This window comes from Acipenser ruthenus, unplaced genomic scaffold, assembly GCF_902713425.1.
Source record: "Acipenser ruthenus unplaced genomic scaffold, fAciRut3.2 maternal haplotype, whole genome shotgun sequence".
Classification (NCBI taxonomy): domain Eukaryota; kingdom Metazoa; phylum Chordata; class Actinopteri; order Acipenseriformes; family Acipenseridae; genus Acipenser; species Acipenser ruthenus.
In genome coordinates, this window is record NW_026708488.1 from 22,879 (window position 1) to 39,520 (window position 16,642).

Below are 16,642 nucleotides of genomic sequence, written 5' to 3' on the forward strand. Positions count from 1 at the left end.
TGAGCCACACCCCTCATAGTGAGCATTCCACACACCACTCCCAACACTGAGCCACACCCCCTCATAGTGAGCATTCCACACACATCCCCAAACACTGCAGACAGTCAAAATAGAGGACTGCACAACACCACCCCCAAATGTGTTTGATTCAGATATTGACTGGTCCACTAGTTCATTTGTTTGATTCAGATATTGACTGGTCCACTAGTTCATGTGTTTGATTCAGATATTGACTTGTCCACTAGTTCATTTGTTTGATTCAGATATTGACTGGTCCACTAGTTCATGTGTTTGATTCAGATATTGACTGGTTCACTAGTTCATGTGTTTGATTCAGATATTGATTGGTCCACTAGTTCATGTGTTTGATTCAGATGTTGATGCCACATCATGGTGACTGTAATCTATGGTCAGTGTCAGTCAGGCTCAATCCACAAACATGTGAGACTCACTGGATATGTGGAGTTTGGATTCCCAGTCTGGTTTGGGTGTTTTACTTCTAACCAGACAGGAGAACACGTTGGACTGCTGTTTGATTTTGATGTAGCTGCTGACACTGCGGAGCCCCTGACTGTCCCTCTGCACTGTTGTGTTGGACAGTGATGTCACATTGTTTCCATCCCTGTCTCTCCAGATCACTTCAGGTTCAGGGCTCCACCCCTCTGATCTGCACACCAGCCGGGTCTGCTCTCCTTGTGTAGAGTCCATAGAGATTGAGGGCTGGGTCCCCAGAGCTGTCAGGGAATAGAGACAGTGAGACACACACAGATAGACTGTCAGGGAATAGAGACAGTGAGACACACACAGATAGACTGTCGGGGAATAGAGACAGTGAGACACACACAGATAGACGGTCAGGGAATAGAGACAGTGAGACACACACACAGATAGACTGTCAGGGAATAGAGACAGTGAGACACACACAGATAGACTGTCAGGAAATAGAGACAGTGAGACACACACAGATAGACTGTCAGGGAATAGAGACAGTGAGACACACACAGATAGACTGTCAGGGAATAGAGACAGTGAGACACACACAGATAGACAGTCAGGGAATAGAGACAGTGAGACACACACAGATAGACTGTCAGGGAATAGAGACAGTGAGACACACACAGATAGACTGTCAGGGAATAGAGACAGTGAGACACACACAGATAGACACACCAGCCAGGTCTGCTCTCCTTGTGTGATATGTCTTTATTATATACTGAATTACTGTGTCAGTGCTGACATATCCAGTCCTGTGAGGATCCCAGCTCCCCTGTATTATATTATGAGTTACTGTGTCAGTGCTGACATATCCAGTCCTGTGAGGATCCCAGCTCCCCTGTATTATATTATGAGTTACTGTGTCAGTGCTGACATATCCAGTCCTGTGAGGATCCCAGCTCCCCTGTATTATATTATGAGTTACTGTGTCAGTGCTGACGTATCCAGTCCTGTGAGGATCCCAGCTCCCCTGTATTATATTATGAGTTACTGTGTCAGTGCTGACATATCCAGTCCTGTGAGGATCCCAGCTCCCCTGTATTATATTATGAGTTACTGTGTCAGTGCTGACATATCCAGTCCTGTGAGGATCCCAGCTCCCCTGTATTATATTATGAGTTACTGTGTCAGTGCTGACATATCCAGTCCTGCGAGGATCCCAGCTCCCCTGTATTATATTATGAGTTACTGTGTCAGTGCTGACATATCCAGTCCTGCGAGGATCCCAGCTCCCCTGTATTATATTATGAGTTACTGTGTCGGTGCTGACACATCCAGTCCTGTGAGTATCCCAGCTGCCCTGTATTATATTATGAGTTACTGTGTCATTGCTGACATATCCAGTCCTGCGAGGATCCCAGCTCCCCTGTATTATATTATGAGTTACTGTGTCAGTGCTGACATATCCAGTCCTGTGAGGATCCCAGCTCCCCTGTATTATATTATGAGTTACTGTGTCATTGCTGACATATCCAGTCCTGTGAGGATCCCAGCTCCCCTGTATTATATTATGAGTTACTGTGTCAGTGCTGACATATCCAGTCCTGTGAGGATCCCAGCTCCCCTGTATTATATTATGAGTTACTGTGTCAGTGCTGACATATCCAGTCCTGTGAGGATCCCAGCTCCCCTGTATTATATTATGAGTTACTGTGTCAGTGCTGACATATCCAGTCCTGTGAGGATCCCAGCTCCCCTGTATTATATTATGAGTTACTGTGTCAGTGCTGACATATCCAGTCCTGTGAGGATCCCAGCTCCCCTGTATTATATTATGAGTTACTGTGTCAGTGCTGACATATCCAGTCCTGTGAGGATCCCAGCTCCCCTGTATTATATTATGAGTTACTGTGTCAGTGCTGACATATCCAGTCCTGCGAGGATCCCAGCTCCCCTGTATTATATTATGAGTTACTGTGTCAGTGCTGACATATCCAGTCCTGTGAGGATCCCAGCTCCCCTGTATTATATTATGAGTTAATGTGTCAGTGCTGACATATCCAGTCCTGTGAGGATCCCAGCTCCCCTGTATTATATTATGAGTTACTGTGTCAGTGCTGACATATCCAGTCCTGTGAGGATCCCAGCTCCCCTGTATTATATTATGAGTTACTGTGTCAGTGCTGACATATCCATTCCTTTGAGGATCCCAGCTCCCCTGTATTATATTATGCCCTGTGAATTGGATCTATGGGAGGTGGTATGTACTGTAGGTATGACACATTTACAGATTTCTCTATATATCCAGAGAACTGCTCAATCGATTGTTGTGAAACTTGGCATTAACATTATTAAGTAAAGGTTATTGAGAATATCAGATTGTGAGGGTATAGGGAGAGTCTGTGTTTCTGTTCAGCATCCTGTCTGCATGTGTGACAGAGACAGAAGGTATTTGAGCTGTAAATCTCCCTCCCCACCAGAAAGGGCACTGTGTAAGGTTGGTGTAAGCTTCCTCCTAGATGGGCTGACTCGACGGTAGATTGAAACCAGAATTCGGCCTTCTTGGAGGAAGTGTGTAGCGGCACGTACACTGAACGACTCTACTGCGATCATAAACTCCATTGCGATCAGCTGCGAGGCAGACAGTGATTGGATAAACCTTGGCGCCGGGCTGATCACGGGGAGGAGTTTTGGTATAAAGGGGGCGCAGCTACATGAGTACGGCCGCTCATGCTGAACATGATTGCTAATGTTTGTTTGTTTTGTTTTGTGTTTCTGTGTTACAGCCGAGTAAGAGCAGCCAACCCACACTGCACTGCACACCACAGCATAGCACCACCACCCACACTGCACTGCACAGCACCACCACCCACACTGCACAGCACAGCACCACCACCCACACTGCACAGCACAGCACAGCACCACCACGCACTGCACAGCACCACCACCCACACTGCACTGCACAGCACCACCACCCACACTGCAAAGCACAGTACCACCACCCACACTGCACAGCACAGCACAGTACCACCACCCACACTGCACTGCACAGCACCACCACCCACACTGCACAGCACAGCACCACCACCCAACTGCCGAGCACAGCACCACCACCCACACTGCACAGCACAGCACCACCACCCACACTGCACAGCACAGCACAGCACCACCACCCACACTGCACAGCACAGCACAGCACAGCACAGCACCACCACCCACACTGCACAGCACAGCACCACCACGCACTGCACAGCACCACCACCCACACTGCACTGCACAGCACCACCACCCACACTGCAAAGCACAGTACCACCACTCACACTGCACAGCACAGCACCACCACCCACACTGCACAGCACAGCACCACCACACACTGCACAGCACCACCACCCACACTGCACTGCACAGCATCACCACCCACACTGCACTGCACAGAACCACCACCCACACTGCACTGCACAGCACCACCACCCATACTGCACAGCACAGCACAGTACCACCACCCACACTGCACTGCACAGCACCACCACCCACACTGCACAGCACAGCACTACCACCCACACTGCACTGCACAGCACCACCACCCACACTGCACAGCACCACCACTCACACTGCAGAGCACAGCACCACCACCCACACTGCACAGCACAGCACCACCGCCCACACTGCACTGCACAGCACCACCACCCACACTGCACTGCACAGCACAGCACAGTACCACCACCCACACTGCACTGCACAGCACCACCACCCACACGGCACAGCACAGCACTACCACCCACACTGCACTGCACAGCACCACCACCCACACTGCACAGCACCACCACCCACACTGCAGAGCACAGCACCACCACCCACACTGCACAGCACAGCACCACCGCCCACACTGCACAGCACAACACAGCACCACCACCTGCACAGCACAGCACCCCCACCCACACTACACAGCACAGCACTACCACCCACACTGCACTGCACAGCACCACCACCCACACTGCACAGCACCACCACCCACACTGCAGAGCACAGCACCACCACCCACACTGCACAGCACAGCACCACCGCCCACACTGCACAGCACAACACAGCACCACCACCTGCACAGCACAGTACCCCCACCCACACTGCACTGCCCTGCACCACCACCCACACTGCACTGCACAGCACCACCACCCACAATGCACTGCACAGCACCACCATCCCCCCTGTCTGAAGAGCACATTGATGTGCAATGATAAATAACTGTTGTTTGTTTTGTTGGAGACTGAAATCACGACGCATACCCCCCGATACCAATGATGGTAGAGGGGCGGCTTTATTATTGACTTTTGAGAAATAAATACGGACGTTTTTTCATTATTCACGCACCACTCCCATCCTGACAGCATGTCACACTGCCATGTTTGTAACGTGGTGATTCATATTCTATACTGTTCTGTACATACTGTTGTATATGTCATGACCATCATTCAGAATACTGCTTGTCTACATTTTTTTTATTTTACAGTCATGGTGAGTTTTGTAATGGAGATAGGAGCTGGGAATACATTAGTAGTGGGGTTCAACTTGTGTATCAAACATTACTGACCTGCGACTATCACTTCAGCCTGTCCTTCTTCATACTGATTTCCATCATGAGCATAGCAGATATAGACACCTCTATCAGAGGGCCGGAGGTTTCTCAGTCTCAGAGAGAGATCGCCTCTCTGCAGTGCAGAGGGAGAGAGAGCAGTGCGGCCCCGGTAGTCACTGTCCTGTATGCTGAGCTGATCCCTTTGGTTCAGATATAAATGAACAGGCTTGTCGAATCTCTCCCTGAACCACCTCACTTTCATGTCCACAGCACTGACTCTGGGTGAAATGTGACAGGGCAGGATGACATCATCACCAGCCTCAGCAATGACAGGCTGATCAGAGCCAATGACAGTCCATCGTCCTGAGAAAGAAAAGACGAGGTAAAGCAATTGCAAACAAATAGACCATTTCTCAAAACAGGACTCTAGAATTAGAAATAGTTGAGAGCTATTAGCTAAGTTCTGTGAGTCCATACATCAATGCAGGCAGCTATATACAGGACCCTGGAAATAAGAGGGAGCATCTCAATGGATCAGTTTCATTTCTACAGTCCCTCTCACCTCTCTGTGTAGAAACAGCTGGTAGCAAACTCAAGACAATGAGACAGGTCCTCCCCAGGAATCTCATCTTCATTTCCCTGGAAAACAACAATGATAAAGATCTCTTAGTTAAAGCTGTGTGTCACTAACAGATTAATATCAGGGATCACATTCATCAGGATGGCTCTTATTTGAATGTTCCGCTGCCTTCAAACCTGCTTTGGTTAAGCCTTTAGTCAAAAAATCCAACTTGGATTGTAATTTTAGACCAGCTTCTAACTTGCCATTCTTAGCTAAGGTTCTTGAGAGAAGGTAGTACGCAATCAACTACGATTTCTGGATTGTAGCAATGTTCTTGAAGGTAGTAGCTGATCCACTCAACAGATTTCTGGACTGTAGCAATGTTCTTGAGAAGGTAGTAGCTGATGTAGGAGGCTGTGTGGTCCAGTGGTTAAAGAAAAGGGCTTGTAACCAGAAGGTCCCCGGTTCAAATCCCGGCTCAGCCACTGACTCATTGTGTGACCCTGAGCAAGTCACTTAACCTCCTTGTGCTCCGTCTTTCGGGTGAGACGTAATTGTAAGTGACTCTGCAGCTGATGCATAGTTCACATACTCTCTGAGTCTCTGTAAGTCGCCTTGGATAAAGGTGTCTGCTAAATAAACAAATAATAATAATAATAATGATCCACTCCACAGATTTCTGGACTGTAGCAATGTTCTAGAGAAGCTCAGTCATGGTTTCAATCTGCTCACAGTACAGAGGCTGCCCTTGTCAGAGTGGTGAATGACTTACTGATGAGTGCAGACTCTAACTCTATATCCATTGTGGTTCTGTTACACCTCAGTGATACTGTGGATCAGGACATTTTAATTGAGCATCTTAAAAGCTGGGCTGGCCTGACTGGAACTGTTCTAAACTGGTTTAAGTCGTATCTAACAGACAGTACTCTGTTTCTTTAGGGAAGTCTGTATCAGGATTATCTGCTATTACTTGTGGTGTCCCCCAGGGCTCTATTCTTGGTCCCATTTTATTTTCTTTGTAATATATGGATAGACCTAAATAATATTACTGTGCATCACACACAGACATTGTTGTAATGCCCCTGAACGGAAAGTGATAATACTGGCATTGCAAGGTGATGATAATACTATCGTTAGGCTCTACACAATGGCATGATTATTGCCACAATCCTTGGCAAACTCTGTTTTTTTGCAAGTACTTCCTGCTCCCAGAACTGCCTCCTGTTGTCTGCATCTCCCTGCTCCTGACCGATAAATGCAACTCTCCCACAAAATATAAGACACATATTTTTCAGACTCCTTATATTTAAAAAAATAATGTCTGGTTCAGTGTGTGTTACCAGAGTAAAAAGAATAATGTCGGGTTCAGTGTGCATTAGTGTAACGGTGCTACTTTGATTATGTATTGGGTCCTAGGCAACTAGGTGTCTTTATGTTTTGTTACAAGTGCTTCATTTTATGTGTTGTGTTTCTTTTCTAATTGATTGATTAGTGATTTATTGGATAATTTTATTTGCTTATATAAACTGCCTCTTTGTGTGATACGGGCCAAGAGAGGAAGGACCGACAGATGCGGGGGACCTGAGATTCGGTGTGCTGCTGCTGTAGATGAGTGTTCTGGAGACGTGCTGTTTCTGTGTCTGCAGTGTTAGAGCCATGTGAGTATATTCCAAAAGTAAAGTGTCCGGTAATCTGAGACGTGTGGTTAAATCCCGGTCTCATAAGCCTTGTTTTGTTAGATTAAAAGTGTTCCAGCAACAGGTAAAAATCCCCACACCTTTTGGTTTTGTTTACTAACGCTACACCGCAGTGTCCTTCTCCTCTCATCTGGTTTAAACGGGGGGAAACATCTTTGTCTTAAACATACTTTGCTGGCCAGCAATTATGGGTGGGGCAGGTATTGTTTCTTTATTTGTTAAAGCAGGTCAGTCAGTTTTTGAGTCTTGTCCTCGGTGCACCGAAAGGTAATTGGTTGTTTATTTGTTATTTTATTTTTTTATGATGCTTGGTGTGTTGTAGACACAGGAATACTACACAAAACAAATGGTGGGAAAATAACTTATTTATTTGTTTGCATGGAGAATTAGGCTGGACTATCACTCTCAGTGTTGAACTGATAGTATTATGTGGTACCGACCCCACTGCCATGAATCTAATTAAGTTTTAATGACAGAGGTGAAGGTTCTCAACTGACAGATAATGAATGACCTGTGGGGAGGTTCAGGGGGTTCACAGTCAACTCATCCAAAATTAGGTCAGCCTTTGCCCTGTCAGACACAAGTGAAATCAGTGGCAAATCAACTGGGATTACAGTGAAATCAGAGGCAAATCAACTGGGATTACAGAGAAATCAGAGGCAAATCAACTGGGATTACAGAGAAATCAGAGGCAAATCAACTGGGATTACAGAGAAATCAGAGACAAATCAACTGGGATTACAGTGAAATCAGAGGCAAATCAACACGGATTACAGTGAAATCAGAGGTTAGTGCGGTCAGACCACTGATGAATAATAATCACAATCAGAATCATCATTTCACTAACCTTTACAAAGACAGCAAGCAAATTAAAAGACACAACAACTGCATCTGTCCTGTGTTGCACTGCATCATTCAAAACTGCTGAAATAATAGTAATAATAATAATAATAATAATAATAATAATAATAATAATAATAATAATAATAATAATAATAATTTTGTATAAAATGAAGCCATACACATTTGCACGTCCTCCTATCTCGATTGCGGTTTGCTTAGTTAGTATTTTAAATATAGGAGCTGTATCCGTTACATTTCAAATCGTATAACAGGTGAATTGTAGGCTACTGCACACAACTACTATTGCTGATAATAACAATAACAGTAATAATATATGTTGTGTTTTGTATAAAATAAAGCCATTGGCTTTTGAATGTCAAAATACTGTAAAACACGTCTGAGGCAAATTTGGGACAGTTCAGGCTTTTCAACTTACACCCCAATTACAGTGAGTGCCATCTTCAGTGAACTGTACAGGGTGTTCATAATTCACTGAGTAGAGACTGTGAGTCCTGAGGGACTGTATGCGTCTTCAGTGAACTGTACAGGGTGTTCATAATTCACTGAGTAGAGACTGTGAGTCCTGAGGGACTGTAGGCATCTTCAGTGAACTGTACAGTGTGGCGACCGCCACATAAATGATGTTAAAAAAACATCATTATCTGTTCTTTAATTAGAATGGATTATACCTGGCCAGGTTAGAATAAATTGTTCATTTCTGCCTTGTTTATTAGCCTATCTCCCGTTTGGCTTAGTTGTCCAGGTTTGGGGGGGATTCATTGGGGTTCATTTTATTTCTTTTTTCTATGTAAAGGCCCTTATATTATGCCAGTTACGGTAATTGTTTTAATTCAATTCACCTGGGTTTCATTGATAAAGAGCGTATTGTGGGAAATGAGAGGATGGCCTGAAAGGAGAGCTGAGTGTCGTTTGCAGTTTTGTTGCGGTTTCTTTTTTGCTTTTTAAATTATTTAAGCTTATCTAGAAACGATGTAACATTTTTTATGGAGTAGCACTGAGCTAATTGTCGTGAATACAGCTTTGGAATACCGTTCGTTTTATATGGATTATTTGAAACTGAAGAAAACAGATCGATTTACATCCCAGGAACAACGCGCAGCCGGTCCTCGGACACACGGCAGGAAGGGGTGAGACGGTCTGTTAAAACTTTTTCTTTTTTGTGCTGGACAATGCTGGATTACAATTGTTTTTTTTCTTCATAGTACTATGGGCGTTTATTTTGATACTTTATTTTTATCTGGAATATGTTTTTTGCAAGTTTGTTTTGTTTTGAAGCACGTTTGACTTTGTTTTTTGGATTGACTTTGTTTGGTTTGTCTTTTTTCTGCAATAAGGAACTTTATAACTGCATTAATTTTACATGGATTGGTTAACTTGTGTTAATACTTCTTCATTGTGTTTCAAGCTGTTTTTGCGAATCGTTCTTACCAGTAATACCCAGGGTTAACAGGGTCATTTTGACTGTTTACTGTATTACTTGCTGTTTCACTGCCAGAATATTTATATCAGTGTATACACTATGCATTCTATTGTGCTATGAGGTTTCTTAGAGCAATGTTTAAGGTATATTTTGCTTCCTTTGTATCGACATTGTACTGTTCTACAGTTTTTTGCCACTATAAAAAGGTTACTGAAGATTATGACACTCTTACCCACGAACTTTTGGTCCCATTATTTGCTGTCAATCAGTCTTTAATTATCTGTTTTTGAAATCAGTTAGTCTTGGCTTGTGTCTTAAAAGTCTGGTTGTTACAACAGGGTGTTCATAATTCACTCGGTAGAGACTGAGTCCTGAGGGACTGTAGGCATCTTCAGTGAACTGTACAGAGTGGAACACACAGTGTTAACAATGCAGTTTGCAAGTGCACTCGGTTAGTTTATATGGTCTGTGAACCGGATGTTTACAATATCCTGCAGGGTATCTTGAAAGATGGCAGCTGTTGAAGTATTGCTCCAGTTTTTAACAGCATGTTTCAGATTCTTGCATATTGCTGTGGAGGGAAGCAGGGGAATGTGGGGAGCTCTTTGCTAATTTAATGAATACATGTGTTGAATGCCTGCAGTAGGAGAGAGTGCAGTATTCAGGTACATAATTCTGCTCTGTTCTCCTACTTTAGGCGTTAAACAATGTAATTTGAGAAAAGACTTTGTCCAGTACGGCTTGGATTTTGGTGTCTGACCAAATGTTTATCAGAGCTTTAGTTTCTCGCACTGTCCATGTAATTTATGGTTACCAGATTCGCAGTTTTTTTTCTCCAATTCACTGACGCCGTACCAACTCTGAAGCCACTAAAATAACAGTATATAATAAAAACATAAGTTTACAAATTAAACATTGGGGGCCCTATTTAGCAATGTTCGCAAACCTCCAAGGCAATCACAAAACACTTTTGCAGACATTCACACCAAAATCAGGCGCACGTTGAGGGCAAAAAGACTTTGCCCACCTATGCAATTTAGCAACCGTGATTTAGTGCCCACCCGGCAAGTCAGCATTAGCAATTTAGCAAACTATCAGCAGTGCTAGCATTTGTGTCTCAATTGACATGTGAAAACAAGGTCTAAACTGTGCGCACAATACATGGGTCGAGTATAAATACCACTGAAACTACCAGGGAAGCAGGTAAAGAAAAGATAGAGAGAGAAAAAAAAGAGAATAAAAGAAACACTGGATTCCTACAGGAGAGGAGAATTCATCCATTTCCCTGTCTCACGAGCTGCAACAAAATACAAAGCAGAGTTTTCTTGGGGGTATGGATTTCCTGGTTTCCTGGGAGCCATCGATTGCACTCATGTGCAGCTACACACCAACACAGAATAGACACCTCTACGTAAATCATAAGGGGACTATTCTTCTCCCTTCTTTTTTTTGGTTTAAAAATGCCCTCCGTTCATTATCACAGGTGCACAGGTGCTCTTAAAGGGAATGTGGAATCCTGTGCTTTGATTGGCTGGGTGCATGATTCGCTATTTGATGTACGTTAGCCCACGCATGAGACCCGACTGCTGAATCACATTTCATGTGCTTTCGCGGTGGTTCGCTAGTGTTGTCATTTTTGTCCTAGCGATAGTGGCTGCGCACATATTTGCTAAATAGGGCCCTGGGTGTATTATTCACACAGTGTCCTTCAATGTTAATCTCCACAGTGTGCAACAGACATGGCTTTTTACTGTTGAGATATCTGCTGATTCCTGTCCACTGTGATTCATACTGTTGAGAAAATAAGGTAATAACACACAACACTACCTTACTGTATTTCTCAACACAAAACCCTTCCTGGGTGGCTGAAACACTCCGCTTCACTTACACTTATAAAACATCCACACTGTATACAAGCACTGACCAGACCAGAATGTAGGTTTGTACTGAAATATTTACACACGCATGTGCTGCTAGCCAATCAAGGGACAGATACCTTCATATATACTGACAGTCTGATGCTCTTAAATCACTACACCCTTAACCACTGTGTGCACAAGCAAACAGAGGGACAGATGGCTTCATATACTGACACAGTGTGATACTCTTTAGCATGTGCTCCATCATGTCCAGTTTCATCACAGTGAATCAGTGCTCCTCAGAGACAGTGCATGCAAACACTTTGATGGAGACAAATAAACAGGGAGCCTCCAAAAGCCCCAGATTCTGATCCTCTTGATTTGTGATGAAGAAGGACCTTTTTAGGGACCAGTGTGACAGACAGAGAGATAGACAGAAAAACAGCCTCCATCTGCCGATAGATCAATAACTTGCTGTGCTAAAGAAGGTCTTCAGTGAGTTTCAACACAACAGGAAAGATGTTCTCTAGATATGCACAACTCTAAAAGGTATAAATATTAAATTTCTCATATATTTAGGCAGAACTAAATACACATCCTAGTGTTTTTTTTTTAATACACTGAAAGACAACATTCTAAATAAGTTTCTTTATTTTTACTCAGAACTCATTATTTTTGTGTTGGGAATTTCTTTGGAAACGCAGTTGTATTTCTGAAAGGAGAAACCGCCCCCTCATCAAATATGTAATCATGGAACTATATAAATACCCTCTTTCATCTTCGCCCTTATCATTCATCAAACCATATAAATACCCTCTTTCATCCAGTCCCTCATCGTTCAGTGTTTGTTTGGTCCCCTCCTCCCTCATCGTTCAGTGTTTGTTTGGTCCCCTCCTCCCTCATCGTTCAGTGTTTGTTTGGTCCCCTCCTCCCCTGCCTTCTCCTTGCATCGTGTCTTGTCCAGGGGGAAGGTGGCCTCGGGTGCTGCTTGTCCTGCCCGCTGGCATTAGTTTTGATCTAACTCATATATTTAATGTATTATAGTTTTGCCAGCACAGGGGCGGCTAACAAGCTCCAATGGGCAAGACTATGGACCAAATTCAAATAACAACATAATCATTTACAGGCAGGTCTGTCAATTCAATAAATCATTCACTTCATTCCATTGGTAGCTGTCTCCTTTCTGAAAAATATTACACATAAAACTGACTGACATAACGTAAATAATACCAAAAAATATGAATACATATTTACATGTATGTTGAACGATTGAGCTGCTCTAAGAAGGGAATAATCCTGCACACTTTCAGCAATGCTGCACTTTGTACTGTGCATTGAACCAGCACTGCTAAACATACCCCACTTTATAGTGTAATAGAGCTATAAAGACTGAAACAAATATACAGGCAGTCCTAAAAGATGCACTCTGATTGCTTAGTCACTTTCCATGTTAAACTGTGACAATATCAAGCACAAAGTCACACTTCTGAACTGCATCTTAAACACGGACTGCCTCATATGGGTTTATATAGAAATCATAGCAGCTTTGCAGGTGAAAAACATCATGAACAGTGCATGGGTTAGGGTTAGGGTTATAGAGAGAAGCTGGTTGAAATGGCTCTCAGTGTGTGTTGCAGTGTATGGACAATGGCAGGACACAGTATATGAACTGTGCAGCACAGGATTACTATAGCCTACTGCAGAAAAGTAATAATAATAATAATTCAGACATTATCAAGGTTATGAAGTTTGCTGTGTATCACTCCACGCTTCTGAAGAGTAGCCAGTGTGACTGACATACAGAGCAGCCAATAGAAATCAGCGGCGTGCCCAAAACAAATGCTGAAACCTGAAACATCACTGAAAATGGGGGTTTAGTATTTCCCAAACCGGAGCCAGAAAGTGTAACATTTTCTCATTTAGCTTTGGATTTACATGTTTACATTAACATCATTGTATTTAGGCTGCAAGCTCTATAGCAGCACAGCCAATAGGAGTGGAGATGAGGGGCGGAGACAGCAGTGATTCTGTCTTTGTTACATAGAGAGAGGCAAGCAGCTTGACAGAGTGCTCAGAGTTATTCAGCTCTACTAGTTTAAAGTACTGATTGTAACTATTAAATATACTAGTTTGTCATAAATATTAGAGCTGCACAGGATGTTTAGTGCTGGACCCGTGAACAGGCTCGAGTCTTAACCTCAGGAGCTCGATAGTGTTCACAAACAGGCTCCTCTCCTCAATGATAATCTATGGGGTTTGACTCGATAGTGTTCACAAACAGGCTCCTCTCCTCAATGATAATCTATGGGGTTTGACTCGATAGCGTTCACAAACAGGCTCCTCTCCTCAATGATAATCTATGGGGTTTGACTCGATAGCGTTCACAAACAGGCTCCTCTCCTCAATGATAATCTATGGGGTTTGACTCGATAGCGTTCACAAACAGGCTCCTCTCCTCAATGATAATCTATGGGGTTTGACTCGATAGTGTTCACAAACCGGCTCCTCTCCTCAATGATAATCTGTGGGCTTTGAGCTCCAGGTAAAAAATAGATAAACACTCACACACCTTTTTTCCATTGCAGTGTTTCACACTATGTGGAGTCACATAATTTAATGAATTGATTCCAGCTCCTCAGATGACAGTTACTGATTTACCTTTCTCACTGTAAACCACATACCATTGACCAGTATCACTTCTCATCTCAATCACAGACTGTTTCTTCATTACATTGCTCTTTCTCACTGTAAACCACATACCATTGACCAGTATCACTTCTCATCTCAATCACAGACTGTGTCTTCATTGCATTGCTCTCTCACTGTAAACCACATCCCATTGACCAGTATCACTTCTTATCTCAATCACAGACTGTGTCTTCCTCATTACATTGCTCTTTAACAAACCAAGTCTGTAAGTGCTCTGGCTTTTCTGTTCCGTACCACATCATGGATCGTTATCGCTGTGTTCCCTGTTTGACAATGTTGGCAATAGTCCTTCCACTATAAGTGCACTAGAGAGGCCATTTTGAAAAGAGCTTTGAAACACACTTTAAAGTTATAAGTGTAAAAAGTTGTCAGGGTGTTAACAATGAAAAGAATAATTACAGGTACTTATTTAAACGGCTGTAGCAGCATGCGGGGACGGGTAACGCTAGATTTGTCAGAACCACACCACTTAATGTTGAAGAGAGCTGTTCTATTAGCTATTGTAACTTTAAACACACAGATTTAGAGTCTGCTTACCTGCTTTCACTTTCACCTGCACTCTGTCCTTGTGCTTCAGTTCAGCTCTTTAAGAATAAATAGAAGCAGCTTTTTAAACCGCATCAGTACAGCTGAGTTTAGATATGAGAAGTGGATTCTAAAGATTTACACACTCTGTAAAGAACTTCCCATCTGTTTGATCAGCTTTCTAGCCTGAAGTAGCCTGTCTAAAGCTAAAGCACAGGTCAAAGTGCAATTCCTGGTTTTATTGCACCGTTACCTGAGAAACAGCCCTTTAGGAACACGCCCACACACTGTCTGCCAGTGTAAGAATGTGTACCTGGTTCAGACACTAAAACTAACCAACACATGATCCTTTTCACAGAACTGGAGCTCATGAGGGATTTAAAGACTAATCTGAAAAATTTAAAATAAATTAATACAACTTTTCTGTGATCTTTTATTTAGTTTTGGCTAACAGTCCATTTTCAACACAAGTGGATACGGTTCTGTAGATATGTGTGAAATTGTAACACAGACTGTAGCAGGGCAATTGCCCTGCACGTGTGTATTTAGTGTGGATATAATTTGTATGGGGAAATGGGTTTATTGTATGTCGTTGTGGAGTTGATTTGTTTAATTGAATTATTGTTTTCCAGATGGGCACTTGATTGAGACTTGCTGCCTGCTAGGCTTGGTTGAGGGGAAGGGCAGCAGGTGATTGGCTGTGCTGGACATCAATCAGCAGGTGGGCGGGTCTTGATCGAGTGTCCGTCAGTTCAAAAGCATCAGCGGGGGATGGTTCGGGGCGACTGTAACGCCATGCCAGAGGGGAGCCGCGTATACTCGGGAGGAGAGGGTCTGCGCTGCAGGAACGACAGCTACGCAACCCTGAGACTGCAAGCGGTGCTTGTGAAGGCAATGCCCAGTCAAGGCCGTATGAAGCAGCAGGAGTCGTTGTATGAATACTGGCTCATGAGTAGGTTAGTGAGGGGATAGCGATCCCATGTGATGTATAGCGAGGGTTACGTAGTGTAGCCGGTTCCTGGAGCGGGACGCCTCATTTATAAGGCTAGCGCTCGCCCTCTGGGGCACCATTTATTTGTAGTTTTTGTACTGTGTTTTATTTTACCTTTTGTACAGCTTGCTGTATGTGTCCTCTGTGCGTTACCATGGCTGGTAACGTCACATGACCACCTTTACTTTCTTTTCTGTTTGTGTTAATAAATCCTGCGCGCCTGTGCCGCCGTTTCAAATCCACCTCCCAGTTGTCTCTCTGTGTTGTAAACAGCGGCTATCCACACAAGTGACGTAAGACCCCATCACACAGACACTAATACTAAATAGTGATAACCTGGTATATGCATTCCCATTGAGATTACAGGAGACTGGAAAAGAGAAGGACAGTGGAGGGGAGAGAGAGAGGGAAGGCAAGACAGGGTGGAAGAGCGATGGAGTTGAGGGAGAGGAGAACACTGAAAGAAACAAGGAGGGGAGAAGGAGAGGTTAGGGTTAGAAGAGAGAAGGAGAGGTTAGGGTTAGAAGAGAGAAGAAGAGGTTAGGGTTAGAAGAGAGAAGGAGAGGTTAGGGTTAGAAGAGAGAAGGAGATGCTAGTGTTAGGAGAAAGAAGGAGACGTTAGGGTTAGGGTTAGAAGAGAGAAGGAGAGGTTAGGGTTTGAAGAGAGAAGGAGATGCTAGGGTTAGGAGAGAGAGAGGAGAGGTTAGGGTTAGGGTTAGAAGAGAGAAGGAGAGGTTAGGGTTAGAAGAGAGAAGGAGAGGTTAGGGTTAGGATAGAGAAGGAGATGTTAGGGTTAGGGTTTGAAGAGAGAAGGAGAGGTTAGGGTTTGAAGAGAGAAGGAGAGGTTAGGGTTAGGATAGAGAAGGAGCTGTTAGGGTTAGGGTTTGAAGAGAGAAGGAGAGGTTAGGGTTTGAAGAGAGAAGGAGAGGTTAAGGTTTGAAGAGAGAAGGAGAGGTTAGGGTTTGAAGAGAGAAGGAGAGGTTAAGGTTAGAAGAGAGAAGAAGAGG

The 16,642-nt window shown here is 43.8% G+C and overlaps 1 protein-coding gene across 1 annotated transcript; it reads right to left on the reverse strand.

Moving 5' to 3' along the window:
* Nucleotides 1-68: 68 nt before the first annotated feature.
* Nucleotides 69-14,882, reverse strand: LOC131733547 (butyrophilin subfamily 2 member A1-like). The gene is made up of 4 exons (XM_059021209.1): nt 14,657-14,882; nt 5,571-5,647; nt 5,024-5,371; nt 69-734 (listed from the first exon to the last, which is right to left on the reverse strand). The coding sequence occupies exons 2-4, from the start codon at nt 5,641-5,643 to the stop codon at nt 427-429; spliced, it is 729 nt and encodes a 242-aa protein (XP_058877192.1). The 5' UTR covers nt 5,644-5,647; nt 14,657-14,882; the 3' UTR covers nt 69-426.
* Between the last annotated feature and the right edge of the window lie 1,760 nt (nt 14,883-16,642).

Excerpts from the sequence above, each read along its gene's own strand:
- LOC131733547 (XM_059021209.1), bottom strand. The coding sequence starts at position 5,643 with ATGAAGATGAGATTCCTGGGGAGGACCTGTCTCATTGTCTTGAGTTTG. Across the intron at positions 5,372-5,570 it reads AGCTGTTTCTACACAGAGAG|GACGATGGACTGTCATTGGC; the intron begins GTGAGAGGGACT and ends TTTCTTTCTCAG. Across the intron at positions 735-5,023 it reads GGCTGAAGTGATAGTCGCAG|CTCTGGGGACCCAGCCCTCA; the intron begins GTCAGTAATGTT and ends ATTCCCTGACAG.